Source organism: Sinocyclocheilus grahami, unplaced genomic scaffold (genome assembly GCF_001515645.1).
Source record: "Sinocyclocheilus grahami isolate Dianchi unplaced genomic scaffold, SAMN03320097.WGS_v1.1 scaffold101.1, whole genome shotgun sequence".
NCBI lineage: Eukaryota > Metazoa > Chordata > Actinopteri > Cypriniformes > Cyprinidae > Sinocyclocheilus > Sinocyclocheilus grahami.
Window position 1 is genome coordinate 387944 of NW_015505280.1, and position 23975 is coordinate 411918.

The 23975-nt window shown below is 36.4% G+C and overlaps 1 protein-coding gene across 1 annotated transcript in view; it reads right to left on the minus strand.

Annotated features, from left to right (window-relative positions):
• The window catches only part of LOC107588287 (neurexin-3a-like), a 296505-nt gene that overhangs the window by 9445 nt on the left and 263085 nt on the right, over nt 1-23975 (minus strand). Inside the window, exons 18-20 of the mRNA XM_016276323.1 lie at nt 19201-19231; nt 6131-6220; nt 4510-4814 (exon numbers count right to left, since the gene is read on the minus strand). Coding sequence (XP_016131809.1) covers nt 4510-4814; nt 6131-6220; nt 19201-19231 — 426 coding nt within the window. The remainder of the gene's footprint in view (nt 1-4509; nt 4815-6130; nt 6221-19200; nt 19232-23975) is intronic.

Here is a 23975-nt window from a genome sequence, read left to right on the forward strand (position 1 = left end):
ATCATCCCACCCCTCTGATATGAAAATATGTGCAGCTCAATTAACCTACCATACATGAATGATTCAGACGCCCAGAGGAAAACACACCCCTCATGTGTGAGGTTTATCATCAATCCAGCCTGGCGAATAATCTTGGATACATTAATGAAATAAAGATAGACCTCGAAGTAAAGAAAAAGTAAATTTTACAAATTTCTTCCGCATTAAACCTGACTACATCCTAGCTGGGGATTCTTTTGAACATGATCAGATATTAAACTCCTTAATTTTCTTTAATTTTTATTTAAAAAAAACAACATGTTTTGTGCTTCTAATCTTCTAAAGCTAACTGTCTCAACATGCTGAGTAGTTTGTCTGTCAGCATAAGCCAAGAAGTCACGCTTAGCTATATCTTTTCGGTTTCTGCACCTTTCCTAAACATGATTAAAACAAGAAAACCCCTTCCTTGTGATCTGTCTCTCAAGACTTCTCTTCCAGACGGATTTCTTTGAAGAACAGCAGAGCGTACTTAAACAAACCTCGAAAGAGTTCAACGCTGAGATCCGCACAAGCCTGGCTTCTCTACGTCTCTACAGCCCTGGTCTTAATTAAGCCGAATAAAATGCGTAGACCTTGTTCCAGTTCGATGCAAATACAAATGGCTTAAAAATAGATCTCGTGTCCCAACACATGTAGGGGATTGCAGTTTACAATTATATTCCTTCCCCAACTGTAACAGACCACTTGTTTACCAATCCTGTTTGCACAAATGAAGATGAGAAAGCAAACATGACCAGCAGCCTGTTGACCTACTAGACTGATCGGAATTAATGAGAGTCCTCCTGCTAATTTCACTCAAGTACCTACAATCCTCCATTCATCCTCAAGGTTGTAAGCGAGGGCTGTATTTGCTCTTAATTCTCATTTCAAACTCATCACTTGACATCTTACCACCAATTTTCGGTTAATATACAAACCATTTCAATGATTGCTTATTGGCTGTATGATGCTTTTACCTATTTTGTTATCGACGTGACAAAGAAAAATTCAAAAATTCAAAACGCGAAAGTGTCAGTCTTAGTGGAATAGTGACTAAAATGAAAGCCTGAATCTAAAGATGGGCCAATGAGCGTGGGACGAGGATTTAAAAAAATGAATACATAAATAAACACGTTAGAAACAACTGTGGGTGTATCATTATCTATTTCCAAAAGCTTAATTCCAGTCATGTTAAGTGACGCCAACAAAATGACTCACTCTAATACCATCACACGTCTTTCACCCTTTCGTACACAATATGTGACTGTGACTGGTTCATTAGATCAGATAACAATCTATGGTTGTGTTTTCTCGAACATCTATTAGCCTCATAAGCCAAACAAGACCCACAGCAGTGCTGTTTTCCAGAGTACGTCACAGAGAATAGTTTTATTCTCAAGCGTGGCTCCACTCCAGGCAGATGCATGCTCTCTTGTTACTGCAGCGTTTGCATGTGTTTTGCCTGTTTGTGCTCAGATTGTAATGCGGTCTGATGCTTCGCTGAGCATCTACGGTTTCCAGCTAAAGTCAGACACGGTCAACTAAATGGAAATTTCCATCTCCATGGTTCGCTGTGGACTGGGACACCACTTTTAGCACTGTTAGATATGCCGACATCCTGCCAACAATGCCAGATCGAGTCTCCGTGTCAGGAATATCAGATCCAACCCCGGATAGCGGATCATGTCAGAAAATATCCGCTTTGTTTTTTGAGTTTGAGTTTTGTCTGGTACCCAGTATCAGCGTTTAATGCATTTTGTGTAGTACCCAAAACTGTATTAACAGTCTTCTATCAGCCCAAGATGCAGACAGAGGATGCCAGGCAAGAGCAGAGGTTTATTCTTGAGTTTATAATTTTAGTTGTGTCTGTTTTACTGCTAAGTCAAGCTTTGTCTGACCAGCACAAATCCAGCAAGTGTTATTAAACCAAAGCAAAAGCAATGAAAATGTAGTGCTTCACATCATTGTCCAATGATGTAAAAAAAGGCTTACTCATGAAGACTGATATCCCTTGAAACCACACAATAAGATTGAAAAACAATGAAAAAATATATTAAATGAAGGATCAATGAATGAATCAATGAAACGATTATATAAATGCAAAATGCTTTTTTGATGCTGTTCACTTTCAAACAACATGTGGAACAACTGTCTGATTGAATCAAGGTCAGCCAAAGAGTTTTTCTTTTCTTTTCTTTTTTTTTTGTGACTGTGGTTAAATTATTATTATAAATGATTGTATGATTAAATTGAATAATTAAACGATTAAATGCTAAAATATTATGAATGAATGAATATAAAAGAAAACACAATAAAGCACAACACAAATGGTTGGTTGCTCTCTTGCAGCAACACACAAGTTGCTACGAAGAATCCTTAGATCCTTCAGCAGCCGCGGGCATCTGTGGGAGATTCTTGAAGACCACAGGTCTGATTTTGGGGTGGAAGAAGCTTGTGTTTTGGGTGTATACTTTTTCCATACAGAGAAACAAGTACAGAGATCCTTGATTCTTGTTACCTGAAGGTAGAAAAGAGCTGTCATCTGACATCTTTCACTGATCTGCTGACAGTAAAAGCACAATGCGCATGACAAATAAAGCTGACAGCAATGATAATACATATCATTCACATTTTCTTTCAATTATGAAGCATTTAACAACTGATTTTCCACAAATGTAATTACTTAATTAAAATGATGCATTTCAATTCAACAAATGTGCCGACTAGGAAGAGGAACTGACAGTTTCTTTATGCGGTCAACTGTGGGGGCTTTACGATTACAAATGTCCCTTGCCAAAATGTGTCTCAGACACAGAGGAGACTGATGGCTTTAATATCACTTCCACCAGCTCAATTTGTACCAGGATGCCTATGAAATGGCCAGTCTAATCACATTTCGCCAAACCACAGTGTTTTATTGGCTCCCGGTCAAACTTTATGTGGGCGGCACTCTGTTTGGTTGTCAAGAGTGTGCGAATGCGGCTTTGTTCGCCCGCTCTCATGTCTTTATCTAAAGGACGTGGAGAGTTATAAACAATTCTCTTTGGTTATGAAAAACATAAAAACAAAAACGTGTCAGAGAGTCTCTCAACCTTAATAAAATTAAGTCGTGGACACCGCTTGTGCTCGCGTCAACTGGAACAAGTTGTTTGCATACTGTTGGAAAATCATTCAGACGCACCTGGTTGAGTGACTTCTCCTAAATGAAACAAAAGCCTCTGTTTTCCATATTTATAGTTTGACATCCCACACATACACAATGTATTGTTGTTGCAATGTGTTTACGCTGTCCTCATATGTGACATATGTGACCTGGGCGTGGTCCAATCATTGTTTCTCATTTCAATACCACAGTTAAATTTGCATCTGCAAACTCAAAGCTGAAGAAATAGGTCTAAGCTTGACAAATAAGCGCACTGAAAATCATTGGACCAAACTGAGAGCGTAATAAATTAAGGAGAACACTGTCAGCAGCACTGAGACGCTCTGCAGAACGGAAGGTGTAGCTGCGCAGAAAACCTCCCACAAATCCATTCCGGAGATTTATTTTCCATGTTGTGTTGCAACAAATTTGTGTCCTCATTTATTTGAATTGTAAATCTGGGCCAGATGTTATTTGTGGTGTAGTTCCCAAATCAGAAATGATGAGGAGATGTAGGCAGACATGCGAAAGCACATGCCAGTCGCATAAACACAGCATATGTTAAAATAGCAGGGAAAAATCGGTCTTAGACCAATTTAACTTTGAACTTAATGACTTAAGCTATAATCATCATAAGGCCCATTCACTCCAAAGACGATAACAATAAAACAATAAAACTATAACAATAAAAATAAAGTTTTAAAAATAAAACAAAGTCTGAGAATAGAAGTATAAAAATATAGTTATGCAGCAATTAACAATTGATTTTCTATCCTCCTTTCACACAAAGGAAGATAACTATAACGATTATAATAAAGATAGTTTTAAAAGTCGTTCTAATTTTATGAGATTAGAGACATTCACACCACAACTATAAATCAATATATAACAATACGATAACAGAGGAACACTATTGTTGGAATCACTTCCAGAACGATTTTTTTCCAACTGATAAATGATAAAAAACTTTGACAGCCAATCAGAATCCACTCAACTTTAAAGAGCTCGAGTATTTAAAGCAGCAGGTGACATAACTGCAGTTTGCGTTTATAATAAACCGATTGTCATTATCCGTTGTGTAACAGAATATTTTATAAGACTATGACTTTATTGACCATGAAGCTTGTGAAAGACTGTGCCACAGATAAAGAAGATTTACATCCATTATATTATGTTAGAAATGCTGGACACTAATATCTTTATTTTTTATATTTATCATTCTTATTGTGAACGGGCTTTCAAACAAAACAAATGAGATGACTAACTTATAATACTAGTCTCAGCAGTTTATATAACAGGTCCCCATGAAGTCTTCATTTGATTTTGTGTTTGTATGTCTGGGGTCGTACCTGTATTGTGGGTGGAGTGCGGTGTTTTCTCGTGGTGGTGGTGGACATGGTGGTGGTGGTCTCGATAAAGGTGGTGGACATCTCTGGAGGGAGGGCCGTGGTTCTGGCTGAACCTGCGGCGGGAACCTCCCCCACCAGGCGGACGCTGCCGTTGATTTTGATGTTAGGGTTGCCCTGAGCAGCCATGTTGAGCACTTTGAGGCCATTGTAGTAGAGACCGGATAGTTGGCCCTGAAATGGCCTCTTGCGGTCTGAACCACCAATTGTTATAGTGGCCTGGGTGTTGAATATCGTTAACTGCCGCCCTGAGGATGCAAGAAAGATCCAGAACATTTCTTGGTTATGGGTCGGTAAGAGCACAAAATATCTCGTTCAGCAACAAGATTCATGGCTCTTTTAGGCATTTAACCTACCCAACCAAAGTACAACGATTTAGATGGCTGTGCTGGATTATTATGGCTTAATTTTCTTCCGAAATGCTCAGGGTTATACTACCATGAGACACGTAGTAAACATTTGGAGGGCCAGACTATAAACCAGACCCATTATGTGTCCCTGAATGAGTCTAGCTACAAGCTAAGTACGTTTTACTATAATTGTCTCTATGAGGAGAGATCACCCATTCTATTAAAAAACAAAATGACTGGCATATGAATGCATTCTGAAATAATAGAAAGATTAACATGATAGAGCCATTCTTACTGTAAAAATGCTGAAAAATGTGTCTTGGTTACAATCACATGGTATAATGTACAAATCACTGATTCGTGGGACATAATTAAATGAATAAATAATTTACCAAATAATCATGTTGGACACATTTTGATATAGTAAAACGTATTTCGCATTGTATTTAAGACAATTTTGATAAAATAATGAAAAAATAGAAGGATTAATTTGTGCTGAGAACATTGTAGCAATCATCTCTGATTAATATTAATGCAGAATTGTTGCTATTTTCAAAACTAACGACAGGTGATACATGTTTTGTCTCAAGAATCAGTGAAAATAATAGACAGAATATCCTGTGGTTATGAATAAAAGCTCTCCAGCATGACACAGATCATACCAATTCAGAAAAAAATTAAGTTTATATGAGTCCAGAAATCATCACTTCATGATTATAATAAAAAAGTCCTAATTTATTGAGTAATTCCAGTGATTATAATGAGGAGGTCTTCTGATGATATACAATTAATGTCTGAAACGATAATCATGCTGTCGTTTTCTTCATGGGTGACACTTCCTGTGCAGCCACAAGCTGCTCTTGTGTTTCACTATATCTTGTCTGTCCACGTTCCTTTATATCAGCCAGAAAGTCAAGAGAAATTTATGTTTGAATTAATTCGTTTTAATGTTTACATTTGAAACATTCATAAAAGGTTTACTAGGCCAATACTGAATCATTAAACAATCTATATATTATTTAGTCTGACTTTAAGATCAACACAAAGATCAATGAGCATTGAAAAGGCAAAAGAAAAACAAATGTGATGAGTGCAACACAATATACAATATAGTTATTTATCTTATAATAAATAAATAAATTTAGCTAAAGGAAAATTGTAAAGTCTATAAATATTAAAATAAAATAAAAAGTAATTAAAAAGGAGGAAGTTACCTTTCTCCTGAAGCCATTCCTCTACGGGCCGGGCATATTTGAAAGGAATTTTCTTATTGGCCATTTGAATTCTCTCATTATCGCTGTTACCTTGGAAGTTTAAAAGACATCTTTAAGAATCAATAATAAGAATCAACGATCACTGTTAAAAATACTCCCAATTACAATTTCTGTCAATATTTTATATTTTAAGTTATTTAAACACTTTTAGAAGAGTTTAGTCATGTAAATTTATGTTTTGTTTTTTTAAAAGCTGTTTGTGTTCATAGTCACATAGCAGTTAATTTTCTCTTTTTTTCTCCAGTAATGAAACACTATTTAAACTGCACGTCTACTCCATCTTCTCTCATAATGAAATCAATCATCACCAGAGTTGATAAAAACATATTTAGAATAAATTTGGTTCATCTGTAAGAGATGCGTAATGAATGCCAGCAGATTAGTTGCCTGCGGTCAATCCATCAAAAGATGATAGCATACACTCTTTCATGCTTCACATTCTTATAATTATATACACATTTATCTGCTCACTGCTAATGATGCCGGTCAATATTTACAATTTTTCACACAGAAAACCACATCAATAGTCATAATCATTCAGCACCACTGACAAACAAGAACTAGACAGCAGCTGCTTCTGTTTTCCAAAGCCTTCTGTTCTCCAGAAATTATATAATTGTAAAATCATGTTTGATAAATGAGCTGGTACCAATGGGATGCAAAAGCGAGTTGTGGGCCTCCACTCATGAGATGTGTCTGGGGATGTTTGTTTTAATGGCAAGCCCAAAGAGCTGTGCTGATATTCCATGTGACTGTGGGCTCATGGAGACGCAGCAGGAAGCTGATCAGAGGGGGTTCTGGATGTCATTTGAGGACAGGGGGTCACAATGTCGTGCTGTTTCAACAATGACTTCGAGTGCTAAGGGTGGCACGACACTGCAGGATGTTATGTGAGCCAAATTTCAGGACTCCAAGGAGTGGTGTACCAGGGGGCCAGCCTAAAGGGAGACTGCATCATTGGCAGAGCTGTCTTCAGACAGCAGGAAGTGCAACCAATACCCTCAAAACCCGGGAATTCGAGTCACCAACTGCTCGGCTTCTCAGGTAGCCTCTGAGAAGAACGCCAACTAACAAAACAAAACAAAAGTTTTAGATTTGTTTCACAAAAGGGAAGGTTGAGATCTGAGACAACTCTTCTAACAACTGTATCTTCTTTTGTGTTACGCAGAAAGTCACAAAGGGCTGGAACAACAAGTAAATTATTGCTGCATGATATATCGGAATAAAATATATTACGATATGACTTATTGCGATAGTCACCGTAAAGGCAGTGATTCAGCTGAATAAATATATAACTACCGGCAATCCATCCAAAAAAATAAAAAAGCCTGACGTTTTAATGTTTATAAAAAAAGAAAAAAGAAAGAAATTGATACATAAATACCAGTACTGCAATTTTACAGTGTACTATACAGAGTTACTATAGTTAACTAAAATGTCAAATGCAATGAAAACTAAAACCATAAAAAAAGGAAAAAAAATCACTTGATGTACTAAAATAAAATTAAATAAAAAAAACGTATATAATAAATAAATTAATAATAAAAATTTAAATAAACAAATAATAAATGAAAAATAAAGCAACAAAATTAATAAAACCTAACAGTTAAAAAGAAAATATAAAAATAAAACTTTAAACTAACTGATATTTTTAACTTTATGGTTCACTTTATGGTTACTGAAAAATGTTGCGTAGTGTATACCCAAGTGTGAACCCAAGTTTTTCCCAATTTTTTTTTTTTTTTAGCATTTTGTGCTACAAAGATGGCTCACGTGGAAAGAAGTCTTCAAAATAAAAATACATTTTTCTTTTTTTTATTATTATTTTATTTTCTCTGCAGATGCACTCCCCAACAAAATCACCCAATAATTCTAGAATGATTTATTCTTTCCATATAACTATTCAAGTCATCTGGCAGAAATTTCTGTATTTTTAATACTGCAATATATATTGCAGAATAAAAATGATTGAAATGTCAGTTTTTTCCAGTACTGTGCAGCCCTAGAATAAATGACAGAAATTGCATTTTTAGCTGAACTATCCCTTTAACGGGGCACTAGCGGAGTAACCAACCACCCATATGACCTAACCTGCAATCCTTGTGTTACAAGTATAGACACTTAACCATGTGGCAGCACCGCAGACAGATGTTGCAGGTGGCTAGCAAGGGACCCTAGTACTGGATGTGTGGGAGGGCAGTAGGACAAGAAGAGAGCAGATGGAGAGAACGAATGGGATGCTTATTATCAGCGGAAAGAGGGAGTAGAGCCAACTGAGGCCATGACCTCTCTCAAATTCACAAGTACCACACACATAGTTTTATCCCCCATTCCCTCCTATTATATTCCCAAGTCCCAAATTCAGTTTTACCCTGGTAAAGAATGTATTGTGCTTTAAATAGATCCTCAAGAGAGGCAATGTCAACTGCTATCATTCAAAGCTCTGCTAAGGTGTTAGTGGTGGCACTACAGGGTAGTCTGATGGTGGAAACTCATTACAGCTGGGCTCATACAGAGCTCTGGCTGTTTTATAGACATCACAACACAGAATCATACAAATACACATCATATACAGACAATTTAAAGGAATATTTCATCCAAAAATTACAATTCTGTCATTGTGTACTCACCTGAGTGTTGTCACCTGCAAATGTAAACTAAAAATTAAATGAATACCAAAAATATTACCATTTCAAATCAGCTTTTATTTTATAAGTACTATAATAGTATGTAAAATAATAGTAAAATAATACTGCAATAAAGGTGCGTTCACACCATATTGTAATTACCATTATTACGAGATTCCAACTTGTAAAAAGTGTTCACGTCCTTGTAGAACTTGTAATTACAACTTGTGAACTGGGAGTTTTCTGAGCACTACAACTTTTACCACTACCACCTGACCACCTCAGATTTATTAGGCACTGTGTTTAGGCATTGATAGTGCAATAGTTCTGAGTCCAAGGGTGTGAACAGCTCCAAGTAGAACGTCACGTGTTTCGAAATCCAAAAAACAAACAAACAAAAAAAAAAACAATATATTTTAAAATCTCTTCTGTGGGGCGCTGAAGAAATCAACAGAAGAGTTGAGCTATGGCATATGAGGTTCAAGCTCAGCCTGAAATGTGCCCCAATTCTGTTTTTTCCCTTCTTTACATGCCTATCTAAGAATTACATAAACCAAATGATTTTATATTGAAAACCAAAAATGTAAAATATTTTGGGGAGCTTTGTTGTAGTTTTTTTCGGGACAGTGGGGTTAGGGATGGATGACTGGCTGGTTCACAGACATTTGTGGATTTGTGCTGCTTTGATCCAGCAGTATAGAGGGTATGCCACCTTTTCTCACTCCTGAGAACATGAAAGGCTCTTTGAAATTGAAACAGCACTAGGAGGTGTTAACATGGCACAGGATCACACACTGCGGGGGAGTTTTCCTCCTACTGTGATTAAGTTTCACAAACACATACAAGAGATATTTGTGCATTTTAATTCCCTTTAATTCTAAATTAGAGGAACCCTTAATGGCTCTGCGGTAACATGAGTGCACGCCAAAGAAACCCTAGACTGCTGCCACATTTAAAATGTATGAGATATTTCATAGAAATTGTTATATTTTTTTATAATTAGACTTGATAAGTGTGGCTTTCTCTCTCTGAGGAAAAGGCTGCTAATAACAACAACTCAAAATAATTCATGAGAACAACCGTGTGATTGTGAACATTCTCCCTTTGTAACCCAGCCGTGTTGTGTGCAGTTGTTCTCGTCACCGAGTGATAAATTGCTACGGGACGCCATTGCCGTCTCGCTGAAAACAAATATAGTTTATTGCATGAAACTGTCGGCCTTGCCAAGTACTGTTTGAGCCACCAAAAAAAATCTCCTCATAAACACTATTGTGTTATATTTCACATTGACAAATTATTGCTGTTTTGTTTGAGGGGGGGCGGTTAAGACAAGTTCCCCTTCGGGAACTCGAGCTGCATCGGAAAATGCTAGGGGAACGCCTTCAGCGATACCAAGCTCTGAATCATATGTGTAATCAGTCGAACGATGGGCGAGACGTCCGCGGCGGGTGACGTCATGACCAGGAAGCTTTAAAAGCACGTGAGGTGCCGCCGGCGCTAGCTTTCTGTCATTCAGCGAAGCTCTCTGTGTGTGTCGGTCACGATTTATGTTCTGTGAGTCTTATTTATTGTTGTCTGTCCAAAGTCTATAAGCTCCAGCTATGTCTAAGCTCATGCAAGGACAAAGCATTTCAAGGGCGAGAGCAGGCCACGTTGTAGGTTGTGTGTTCCTCCCTGCCCAAAGATAATGTTATATCACGAGTGGGGACACACACAGCCTGTGCGTGGTTTGCTTGCGAGCGAAGCATAGTTGTTACGCCTCGATTCAACGGGGTCACCCCCACGCTAGTGGGTCCCGAGCAGGCTCGGGTATTAGAACAAGAAGTAGTTACTCCTCTTGAGGAAGGAGGCCATCGAGGTGGTCCCTCCGCACGAGGCAGACTCCGGGTTCTACAGCCGGTACTTCATTGTTCCGAAGAAGGATGGTGTGGGGTTGCGTCCCATTTTAGATCTGCACCTGGAACGTTCCAGGTTACGTATGTAACCATGGTTCCCCGAGGGAATGAGACGCTGCGTCGCAAGGCCATACTTCCGGCGTCCCTACTAGAGCTTGCTTCACTCCTAAAAAGCTAGCGCCGGCGGCACCTCACGTGCTTTTAAAGCTTCCTGGTCATGACGTCACCCGCCGCGGACGTCTCGCCCATCGTTCGACTGATTACACATATGATTCAGAGCTTGGTATCGCTGAAGGCATTCCCCTAGCATTTTCCGACGCAGCGTCTCGTTCCCTCGGGGAACCATGGTTACATACGGAATTGCCACTGAAATAGTTAAATAGTTATCCAGTGTTGTTATTGTTAACTGAAACTAAATTTATGTAAAACAATTTTTGTTAATTGAAATAAAGCTGAAATTAAATAAAATCAAAATTTTAGATTAAAAAACTTAAATGAAAATTGGAAATGTTGCCTTGGCAACTAACTTGAAATAAAATAAGGTTAAGTACTAACATTACTAAAACTGAAATAAAAATACAAATCCAAAAATTAATAATAATGACAAAAGCACATAACATAACAATTACTAAAACTAAACTTGAATTAAAATGATATTGAAATCTGAAAATATAAAAATAAAAGCTAATTCTAAATATTAATAAATACTATAAGAGTAGGCTACATAAACAACATTGAAATAAAACTAATACCATCAATTTTGACAGCACCATAATATTTTTGGTCACACAGTAGTATGTACAATAAATTTGGAAATGTGAATTAAATTAAAATCAATATGATTGAGGCATCATTTCATAATTTCAAAGCCAAAGCAAAATAAGCACTGAAAGATGAAGTCTGCGGTCTCCTGCATGAAAACTCAAGTTACCGTGAGCGAAGAACTAAATATGTCACTCCGTCAACACACACTTAATGCACCTATAACTTTGACAAGGAGACATTTTGAAATTTAAAACACTGGACTCGTTGCCCCAGCCCTCTCCAGCTCTTTCTGTACTCTCCCTGAGCACTCTTCTTACACTTGGCTTGTATCTCAATCGAAAGAGTCTTTCTGCACATTATCTCGCTCCAAATGCATCCCCAAATAAGAAATGTGACTCCAGAGGATCGTCCCTCAGTACCTGAGGAGACAATGAGAGTGGGAACATTTATACGACCATCCTTGGTGGTTTCATTTAATCGTGGGATTAGAAAGACAGCTCATATTGAAAGCTTATCTCTTTCCCCCTCTGGAGAGATTTATAAGGGCAACAGATTTTGTTTTTGATACGAGTAATTGTATTTTGCTCATAGGATACACAGGTATCTATTTCGCACCCTGTCTTGAATCTTTTATTTTTTCCTTCTTTGTCAAAAATGCAATCTTGTCTTTTTGTTTTGAGAGATAATGGTCTTCTTGCATTGCAGTCAAGCTCCATCCACACTCAAAAAGACGAAGGATTGCTTATCATGAAATGTGCGCTGCTTGCTGCTATGGGACTCTATCAGATTACAGGAGATGGTCAGGTCTTTGTAGATGTTATGTTGCTTCTGAGATGCTCAATAGCATTTTTCCCCCCTATTTTAACAGGAGGTTTCTGAGGACTTCCGAACTGCCTTCTGGTAAGACATGTTCAAGGAAGAAAGAAAAACATTTCTGGTCATCTTATGTGAGTCATACGAAATAAAAAAAGAGAGAGAGAGAAAAAAAAACATTCATATTAAACAGGGTTGCACAAATAAACAGAGGATAATCGAAATAACCAAAAGCAGACAGAGCAGGTGGGGCTCTTTTATTGCAATTTACTGCAGCAGGAATAAGCCTGACTTCAGTCTCGAGAGGGGAAAAAAGCCCCATAATGCTTTAACAAAAGAAAGGATATGCAACCTTATAGAGTGGTTACAAAAACAACAAGGATTTTTGTTCAAAAACATCATGCACGACATCCAGACATTAGCATCAAGGTGGCACGACATGTTATGCGTGCTTGTGGAACATGCTGATTTAGAAGTCATTGAACTGAAATAGTGTTCCTGAAGCGGGGCACCATGGGACCCTAAAGCATCATTTCTGAGCTTGCTTCAGCAGCTACAGGCATGACACAGCATGGGGTAACCACGTATGATTACACCTGTGAGCTCAATCTCTGCACAATCACACATAATAGGGTGCTGTAACTGCCATTTATGAAGAAAAAAATACATCTAATGGCTTCACACTTAACATATCAAAAACTTTTCAAAAGTAGAATTAAAATAGACAAATAAAATATATTATAATATGACACACTTTATCAATTTTCATTTGAATTGTTATTATTATAATCATGATGATTATCATTACATTTGTATTATATAATTTTACATACTGTATATAGACAGAGATCTTAATTATTATTATTATTCATCTGTTTAGCCCAGTTTTAATTAAACTTAATGTGTTTCACTGTTAAAAAAAAGTTTTTTTTTTTTAAAGTTTGTAAATAAAACAAAAATTATTGGAATATGTTTTACAAGAAAATACTATTTTAGGTTTAATTCGATGTGTTACTTTGCAGTTTCTTTGTAATTTACTGGCAATATCTGTGTGAAAATTATTTCAAAGTCATTCCTACACCATTTAACAGTGTGGAATAACAGTATGGAAATAAAAATGCAGCTGTAAAGAATGGACTTATCCTACTGCAAAAATATATGAATAACTGAATGCACTGAACTGTTACACCACTTCTGCATGCAGTATTACAGCAGAAAAACTATATATTTGACAAACTTTTATAATCCAGGTACACCAATACAAGGTTGTGCTTTTTACATACAGTAAGTCATTATCATTTATTAAGTGCAAACAGACCTTTCAAAGCAAATAAAGTTTCTTTAGATTGTGCTTTATTACATATAACATATAGATTGCACTTAAAAAAAAATACTAAATCAGATAAAGAAATATTGTATCTAATCAATAAAACAAAAACAAATGCCAGTGTCAAAATAGTATTTTTAGTAGTGTAAATCAAGAGCATCCTGGTGAATGAAGTGAACCTGGACTAACAGTTTTCAGCAGGGTGTGCAACAAAAGATGGGAAATGAGAGAACAGAATATCTCTACCAACCTCGCTGATGGCACAAAAATGATACGGTGATTTGACTGAAGTATGGCGGTCTGAACCACTGTCAGTGCTATAGCAGAATAGCAGTGCCCATCGCACATAATCGTCTACCATTTTCCCCGCTGTCATTCGCTATTACTCAGCCTGGGTCCTGGAACTGCCAAAGCAGCCACAGGGACATCAAAAAGCCTCTGCACTGCCATAAAGAAAGAAGTCATCTTCTCAACACACACACACACACAACGATATGGACATGGACACACACCGTCGAGCCATCATATTGCACACATATGTGTCAAAAATGATATAACATCCCTCCTTGTTCCTTGTCGTAACCCTGTCCCACAAATACGCTTGTCTCTTGAACATAGCATCAAGCTGCTGTCTGATTGACACACTCTGACATTTCCTGCCAAACTGCAGGGGTTTGTAGGACAGTTTAGGGCTGCAGCCAGAGTGATAAAGATTTAGACTGATTCCATTTGCTTTTGCTCTATTTTGGTAAGGAAAAGGTGATTTTTCAGATCCCCTCGCCTCTACCATGCAGGTTATTTTCTTTTCTATTTGGTTTAACCAAAAAAAAGTGGTGACAATATTACAATTGTATACTTTTATAACTAAATATATTAAGTTATAAAAAAAATCATTGTAGATGCTAAAAAATAGGCATATCAACACTATAATTGTCACGATTCGCTGCTGGAAGGAATGATGGAGACGTGGATAACAAACGGTATTTAATGAAAGAATCACAGGGGTAAATCCACAACAGGAACAGGGGTAAACACACATAATCCAACAAGTAGACCTGACCAAAGACAGAACACAAAGGCTGGGACTTAAATACATGGGGTAATTAGAACTAAACAAGACACACCTGAAATCCATGAACAATCAACACGAGGGAGAAACTGGGTCATGTAGCACATGGGGAGGGAAAACACAACAAAGACAGTCCAGGGGCATGACAATAATGTATTAAATATAATCTATTTTTTAAAATGTATTACTTATTTTAGTTTTTTTTAAGATTATTACATTCTTCTTGTTTTTAAAGATTTAGTGAGTGTCAGATGATAGCACAGGTAATATAGTAAAACAAAACAATACAATATGTATGTAACGTTTATTATTATTTATTAGCTCTAAAAAAGGGGAATATTTATGACGAATTATAACTGGTTATGATTCATAATAAATATTTAGATTATATCTTCGAATTAACTGTAGCAGAATCAATATTACAATTATTTGATCTGTCCGTCCACCGAGCAGACAATATAATCATTTATCAATTCAAGGAATATTTATTTTCTGGCCACGGAACAATAAACTGTCCTTCTTTGTACAATGCTAGCAGTAATTCTTAGCCAAATGTAGCAAGGGTTCAAACATTCATTGACTTGGAACTGTGAACAGTAAACAGAGACAATTCGTTGTGAATATAAGGGATTTAATAAAATGAAACTATATCTAACATATAACTAACTAAAACATATATATACACGGAATGAAACAAAGTAAGGAAAAGATAGAGAATAGGAAAAGAATGGCAGTATTTCACATCACTTAACCACAACCTTTGAAAATCACCAAAGAATCCAATAATCACCTTAAAAGGGACTGAAATTTAAACACGCATCTGAATAATTTTAAGCGGTTACTTGCATTGGTTTTCGATTGCTGAAAAAGAGTCCTGATGCGGTAGATAACGGAGGTCTTTTGATGAGTTCGTGAGGAGTCAGCTGGAAGTTTTTACTTCTGGTTCTTCTGAAGAAGAAGTCCACAGCGACTAACGTTACTTGAAAGTAAAAACTGCCGGAAAATAAAACTCAAGAGGAAGGTCTTGAGAGTCCTGAAAGGTGTTGTCTCAAACGAAGAAGAAGTTTTCTGAGCAAAGTTATTTTGGGCTGATCGCTTTTGAGAATTTCTATTCTGTGTGTGCTGGCCAATGAGAGGCATGGATTTTGAGCGGGAGAATCTTTCTTTGTCTCTTGTTTTATGGCTCATTTGCATGCTTTATGGCCGGTCTGGAATATCCGTAGTTTTAACCCAAAATATCGTACGAGTCATATGATGCGTTTCACAATCACATACTGTACGTCATTGTCCGAGAAATGAAGAACAGGTAACATTGATACCAAGAAACAATAATCTGGAATAGATTAAACCAAAGATACATACATACACCTGAATATAAGTGTTTTATGGCTTTAACTAATACAAATAACGAGTGGTAACTCATCTAATCTAACAAGGGAATGTACACACAACACATGCATATACCAGATACAATTATAACTGATTAATTATAGTCTAAAATAAAGAAATGTCTTTATGTGTGTGTGGGTGTTAGTTTGGGTGTGTGTGTGTGTTCGTTTGGCCATTTACAGCTCGTTGTAGAATGTGTTTGAACTCAGACTGCAGGATGCCCGTGGGGGCTGGTTCTAATCTTCTTTGACGGCGAAGAACCATTTGGCAATTTAAAACCCCTATACAACGTAACATCTCTGACCAGACCTGTCATTTATATGCAAATGTCAAAAGGCTAAAAGGGGTCTTTTAAGCCATAAACAGTCCAACTATCATGCATGATCCTACGCAGACGCTACATGTAATATTCACAAATGTGTAAAATTATTACAATTAATAAAATAAACAGTTGTTCATATAAGCATATAAGCAAATTATGTTATAATAAAAATATTTTTATTTATTTTATTACAGATTATTAAATTAAAAGTATGAGTGAGTGCCAGATGATGGCAAAGGAAATGTAGATCTAAAAAACAGAAATGGGCATGAAAATGTAAATATCCAAATATCCGAATGATATTGTTAAATTTAAACATCCCTAATATCAGATATCAGAATATCTAATATATAACATAAAAATATGAAAGAATGACAGCAGTACAGCCAGGCTTAAGACCTTAACTTACTTGAGACTGACTAGCAGAGTTGGACTCAAAGGACTAAACTAGACATCTCTTTGGAAATCACCCGAGCTACTGGAGAAGTTCACTGTGTGAAGTATGAAATCCGGCAGAGGAATTAATCCCTTTACCCTAGTACCCTTTAAAATACCCTCTAAATGCAAAAACTCATTAAATCTATTATATTGCACAAGTAAGTGAGATACCAGCAACCTGGTGGAAGTTGTTTAAAACCATTATCTTCAACTTTCTTTATTCTGTATTTGAATTCATTCCTGTTGTAAAGGGTTAAAACAGATCTCAAGCAATACTATTCGATACTCTTTGTGTTTGAATGCGGTTAGCATATCAGTGACAACGTGAGATAATTCTTCACAAGACTTAGTATCTGTGGTTTTCTAAATATAACATCTTATGACTTGAGGTTGTTAGTCCAAGGTATAATTCCTTGAAAAGAAGTTGCTTATCTGGCCCTTGCAGTAAGTTAGAAAACTACATTTCCACTCCATAAGTCCATTATATGGTAAAGTGAAGGGAACGAGGGAAGATTGTGCTGATTTTCAAATCCAGATTGCCAGCTACAGCCTAAATAATAGACATTGTTGAATTTCCCTTCAGTATGTTCATGAAAAATCCAGGCAAATCCAGCCAAAAAAAGCACACATCCTTGCCTACAACCGACGAGTGATACTAGCAAAAGTAGTACGTCTTATACTTACTCATATTTGTTAGCCGTTACCAAAGGGTGTTGTATTAGGATATGTGGCTGCACTTGGCTCAGTATTTCTAGTAAAGTGAATGGACAAGCACAGCACAATTTATTCTCAAAGTGATGGTTGGTGTAAAGTTCTCTGAGTATTCTGCACATGGCCTCGGGTTATGTTGTAATGACAGTCATAAGCTTTAGGTGACTGCACTTGTGGCCCTGTAGACATCTCTGCTTGACCTCTTGGGACCCATGGGAGATAAATAGGCAGTGTGCTTGAAAGACGCAATGAGCTAACTTGCCCTTGGTATTTGTATGTGCTTAGCACAGCAAGGTAAGGTATAATAACTTTCCAAAAGCACAGCTCTGGAACCGATGTGGCGAAACTATTAGGCATTAGTTCTTTGACGCATTAAGAAAATAAAGCACAGATGTTGAGCATGGTTCAATGCTCTCCATGGGTCTTCAAGAACCTGCTTCATTTAGCCTGTAAATTAAATAAAGGATTGCATGGCAGCGCACCAAAAACTCACAATATCACTTGAGGACTGCAGCTCCGTCAAAGATGCCATGACGCGCAAATTCTCAGAATATATTTCTTCATCAACGCCTTGACAAGATCGAATTGAGAAATCAAACATTACAAAGAAATCAGTGCCAAAGCAAAGAGCAGCCTGCCATGAGGGGACATCTGTCTTCAAGCATAATCATATTCTATTCGCAGGTGGCCATCTGAATACATAAATATTTTATTATCATGTTGAAACTTTGGCAGAGAAAGTCAATTTTGCTGACATTTATATAGAAGTGTTATACCACCATTGCCACCTATAAATCTCAGTGATATATTTCCCCAGCTCTTATGTGTGTCTGCTGCAAATGCCCATGTTGGCAAAAATGAAACTTCAGACCTAAAACAGGCAGGCACTGACTTCTGTATGATGCATCCATATGAACAGCACGGCAACACGCTGCTGCATATATTTGTCATGCCTAATATCATTCATATAAATGGCAGACTGATAAATGGGTGCATTAGTAGAGCTGCCCACATAAAATAGGTTTATTCAGTGCCGACAGGAACACAAACTGATGCCCTTAGATGCTCAAACAGGAAAAAATGGACATGCTGGTGTAATGAACAAGACAAATTACTCTACACTGGATTTGCGTAGGCATGCTCCTTGAAATAGTACAAAAGTTTGCATCGTTGAGAATTTCTCATAATCTCGATGAGAATGTTTGCACAATAATGATAATGCTCAACAAAGTGTGTGTCTTGTGTGTGACCCCGGAAGTGGAGGAAGTTTGCATTGTCTAATCTCTCATTAACACTCTCACAACATGAAATTCATGACTAACTGTACTCCATGTACCTGCATTATAGACAAGATCCAACTGAGAGCGCATTACTCTAACGCTATCCAAATAATTCACTGTGACGGCTTCGCTTTCGATGATTTTGTACGAATCTTGATTTTTATATATAAAGTCATGACAACCTTAGAGGTTTTAGACTTCTCGACATTCCCCAATTTATCCAATCATGCTAAATGGAGTAAAATGCGAGCTTAAGGAACTGACTTTGTCATGATTTTCCCCCTTTGCTCTTTTAACTGAGGAGAGATGTAATACTAGATATGGAAAGAAAATGAAAATTGGAAAGATGTCAAACCTTTTCGTTAAGAACACACCTGAGGGGAAGGAACCAGGTTGGGTGCCATTAAATTATGGCATCAAGCTTTTTTTCCACACTGAAACTGAAAATGCAGTGTGATGCGACATAATCACAGCCATTAAGATGGTATTTAATATTGAATATAGATTTAAGTGGAGCAGAATTGTAGACCTATTAGTTTTTATAATGGACGGGGCTATAAAGTGTGATGCTGCAGAAATTCACAAAAAAAAAATCAGATTTACGCAACAGTTCAAAAGTTTGGGCTGCATTTAAATCTGTAATATTATGACATTTAAAATAACTGTTTTCCATTTTAATAGATTTTAAAATGTAATTTTTTCCTGTGATGGTAAAGCTGGATTCTCAGCAGCCATTCCTCCAGTCTTCAGTGTCACATGATCCTTCAGAAATCATTCTAATATGCTGATTTGGTGCTCAAAAAACATTTCTTATTATTATCAATGTTGAAAACAGTTGTGCTGCTTAATATTTTCATGGAAACTGATACATTCTTTTCAGGATTCTTTGAAGAATAGAAAGTTCAAAAGAACAGCATTTATTTAAAACAGAACTCTTGTCACTTTTGGTCAATTTAATGCATCCTTGATGAATAAAAGTATTAAATGTTAAAAAAAAGTAATAATAAAATCTTGCTGACCCCAAACTTTTGAATGTTAGTGTAGATGGAAGAGATGTACACAGCTGATGTGACAAGCTGAAATACAATATTTGGAGACTGCAGTCTTTCCCTTTTGATTAGATAAGAGCTGTACTTGCATGCCTAGGAAATAGCTGCCTGAGGCGTTACTAAGAGGGAGAAGAGTGAACTAACTTGCCTTCAAGGGACGTTGGTAGTACATGCTTTTCCTTTTATACTTTAACTAATTTCTTTGAAGTAATAATAATAAAAAACAAATAACAGCAAAAAATGAGAAGAGATATAATACTAGATTTGTGTGAAAGAAAATGTGCGATAGAAAAACCTGTTACTGTTCAAAACTTTGGGGTCATTGCGAAGAAATTAATACTTTTATTCAACAGGGATGCATTAAAATGATCAAACGTGACCTTAAAGACATTTATATTGTTACAAAAGATTTCCATTTCAAATACTTGCTGTTTTTTTTTTTTTTTTACTTTCTACTCATCTAAAATCCTGAAAAAAAAAATATATCACGGTTTCCACAAAATTATAATGAAAAAGAGATAAGAATGATTAATGGGACAGGAAGGTGTGCAGTGTTTGCCCTCATGGATCCAAGAGGCTGTGTGCAAATGTAGCTGCAAAGATTCCCACTATAAATTAATTAGCACAGCCTCAATGAGCATCGGTGGAGAAGGAAACATTGAGGAAATGTTTCATCCATCGTCAGTGTCATGAATAACCTAATACTGTTTTGAAAGTGTCTGCTGGAAACCAGACTAAGCTGGTTTGGTAGTCTTAAAGGGTTTCGGACCCTTGTCAGCTGCTCAGACCGGCTAAATCAGCATTTGTTTTTTTTTTGCTTTGCTTTCTCTGCAACCGTTTCATCCTCTCTAACACACTCTCCTCCAAGAGGCTGTGTGCAAATGTAGCTGCAAAGATTCCCACTATAAATTAATTAGCACAGCCTCAATGAGCATCGGTGGAGAAGGAAACATTGAGGAAATGTTTCATCCATCATCAGTGTCATGAATAACCTAATACTGTTTTGAAAGTGTCTGCTGGAAACCAGACTAAGCTGGTTTGGTAGTCTTAAAGGGTTTCGGACCCTAGTCAGCTGCTCAGACCGGCTAAATCAGCATTTGTTTTTTTTTTTGCTTTGCTTTCTCTGCAACCGTTTCATCCTCTCTAACACACTCTCTCCACCTCCCTCCTGAGCCCTCTGGGTTGCATGGATGTATTTGATGGTTATGTTAAATCGAATCTGGTGTTGTTCTTATCTCTTGCAGCATGGAAAATGACGACAGATGATAAATTGTATCAAGGGAGATGTTTATCAGTGCAGAGTGCATTTATCACAGAAAGATCTCCCTGAGAGAAATCTGGGCCAGTCCTCTCAAGTTCATTTGGAAGACTTTCGCAAAGACCGGAATGCTGTGTACATCCTTCTCTGTTTGTCTTTAATTAACCCTCATGTTTTATTGATATTGACTTTAATGATTTTATGTTTGGTGTCCCAGAGACCCCAATGATGTACACTGCACTATTTTTTAAAATAATTTATACTCTTATTCAGCAAGGATACATTAAATTGATAAACAGTAACAGTAAAGTCATTAAAATGATTACAAAAAAAATTATATTTCAAATAAATGCTGTTCTTTTGAGCTTTCCATTAATCAGATAATCATTCAAATAAAAAGGTATCACCATTTCCACAAAAACATTTAGCTGCGCAACCATTTTCAATATAATAAGAAGAAATGTTTCTAAATCAGCATATGAGAATGATTTCTGAAGGATCATGTGACAGTGAAGACTGGATTAGTGGCAAAAGGTTCGCCATCACAGGAATAAATAATTAAAAAAAAAAACAAATAAAAATTTGAAAAAGTTATTTTAAATTGTAATAATGTTTCATAATATTACTATTTACTGAATTTTTTTTACAAATAAATGCTGCCTTAGTGATGGTAATATGTATAGTAAAAAGTTAATAGCATTTCAAAATTAACCTCAGATATTAAGAAAACATACAAGGTTAATTTCAAAATTGCAGGTAATATTGTAGTGTATATGTAAAAGAAAAAATCGAAATGAACCAAACATATAACGAAAATATATACATTTTGTTCATATATATATATGTACTTCCTCAGAATTCTAAATTCCTCAGAATTAATGAAAACCTTGCAGACAGATAATACTGAAGCTTTAATCCACTTATTTAGTAGAAAAGTAGACACTTTTCAGTAAAGTGCCTGGTATCTTTTCTAGTAACTATGTTTATGTAGACATTTTTTTTTTAATCAGATTTTTAACATTCATATAAGTATCAACCTGACTAGCGCATGTCATGCAGATTCATTAACCAAATCAATAACGAATAATTACATATAATAATACCGCATCTCACTGTTCAGCATCTTAATCCATGAGTGGCACATTTAAAAACACTGTTTTAAGTCAAACATAATTTGAAAAATGCCTCTCAAGATCCCTTCTTTTTGCTCCTGTCAATCACACTCCATCTTGCTGTTTTTCATTATACCAAATTGACATGTTAAACTGACATCCATAATAATTACTATTACAAATAATTGTTTTCTTTATGTTCCACTTCATGCCATGCCTCCTTTAACCATAGTAAATTGCCTCTTGTAGCTTATGGCTATATTATGTGTGTTTATTTATTTGTGTATTTAATGGATAGATATTCATAAGCTTGTCAGTGTATGGTTTTAATGAAGTGTTTGTGTTCAATGATACTTCAAGTCCCTTGAGACCGTCTTCATAGAGGAAGGAGGATTGTACGTTACTGTAACCCTGCCTTTCTTCCTGAATGAAAAGCTACAGAAAACATATCTCTGCCCTCTTGTAAAATATTAATGAGATGAAAATGAGTCAAAACACATAAAGAGCACTTTTGCTAAATCTGCTTCCACAGACTTCCACATACATACACTCACACACAGTGCTATGAAACATCTAAGCTCCCTGCCACGTTTCGCTTTGTGAAAGCCTCTTGCCAGAATTAATGAAAACCTTGCAGACAGATAATACTGAAGCTTTAATCCACTTATTTAGTACAAAAGTAGACACTTTTCAGTAAAGTGCCTGGTATCTTTTCTAGTAACTATGTTTATGTAGACATTTTTTTTTTAATCAGATTTTTGACATTCATATAAGTATCAACCTGACTAGCGCATGTCATGCAGATTCATTAACCAAATCAATAACGAATAATTACATATAATAATACCGCATCTCACTGTTCAGCATCTTAATCCATGAGTGGCACATTTAAAAACACTGTTTTAAGTCAAACAGAATTTGAAAAATGCCTCTCAAGATCCCTTCTTTTTGCTCCTGTCAATCACACTCCATCTTGCTGTTTTTCATTATACCAAATTGACATGTTAAACTGACATCCATAATAATTACTATTACAAATAATTGTTTTCTTTATGTTCCACTTCATGCCATGCCTCCTTTAACCATAGTAAATTGCCTCTTGTAGCTTATGGCTATATTATATGTGTTTATTTATTTGTGTATTTAATGGATAGATATTCATAAGCTTGTCAGTGTATGGTATGGTTTTAATGAAGTGTTTGTGTTCAATGATACTTCAAGTCCCTTGAGACCGTCTTCATAGAGGAAGGAGGATTGTACGTTACTGTAACCCTGCCTTTCTTCCTGAATGAAAAGCTACAGAAAACATATCTCTGCCCTCTTGTAAAATATTAATGAGATGAAAATGAGTCAAAACACATAAAGAGCACTTTTGCTAAATCTGCTTCCACAGACTTCCACATACATACACTCACACACAGTGCTATGAAATATCTAAGCTCCCTGCCACTTTTCGCTTTGTGAAAGCCTCTTGCTGCTGTATTACTTGTTTGATCACAGAAACACTCTTTTACATTTAGCATCAAAGAGTTTATAAGTGTCTCTCTCTTGCATGCTCTTTCGTACATCTATCTCATCCGCCTTTCACGTTCCAATTCCAATACCGTAATGCTTTCGCATCCAGGAGGGTAAACGAATAAACTCTTGGTTTTTGAGCAAGTGATACATGAAAGGAAATAGTCTGTCACGCACACACACACACACACACACACACACACACACACCCACAC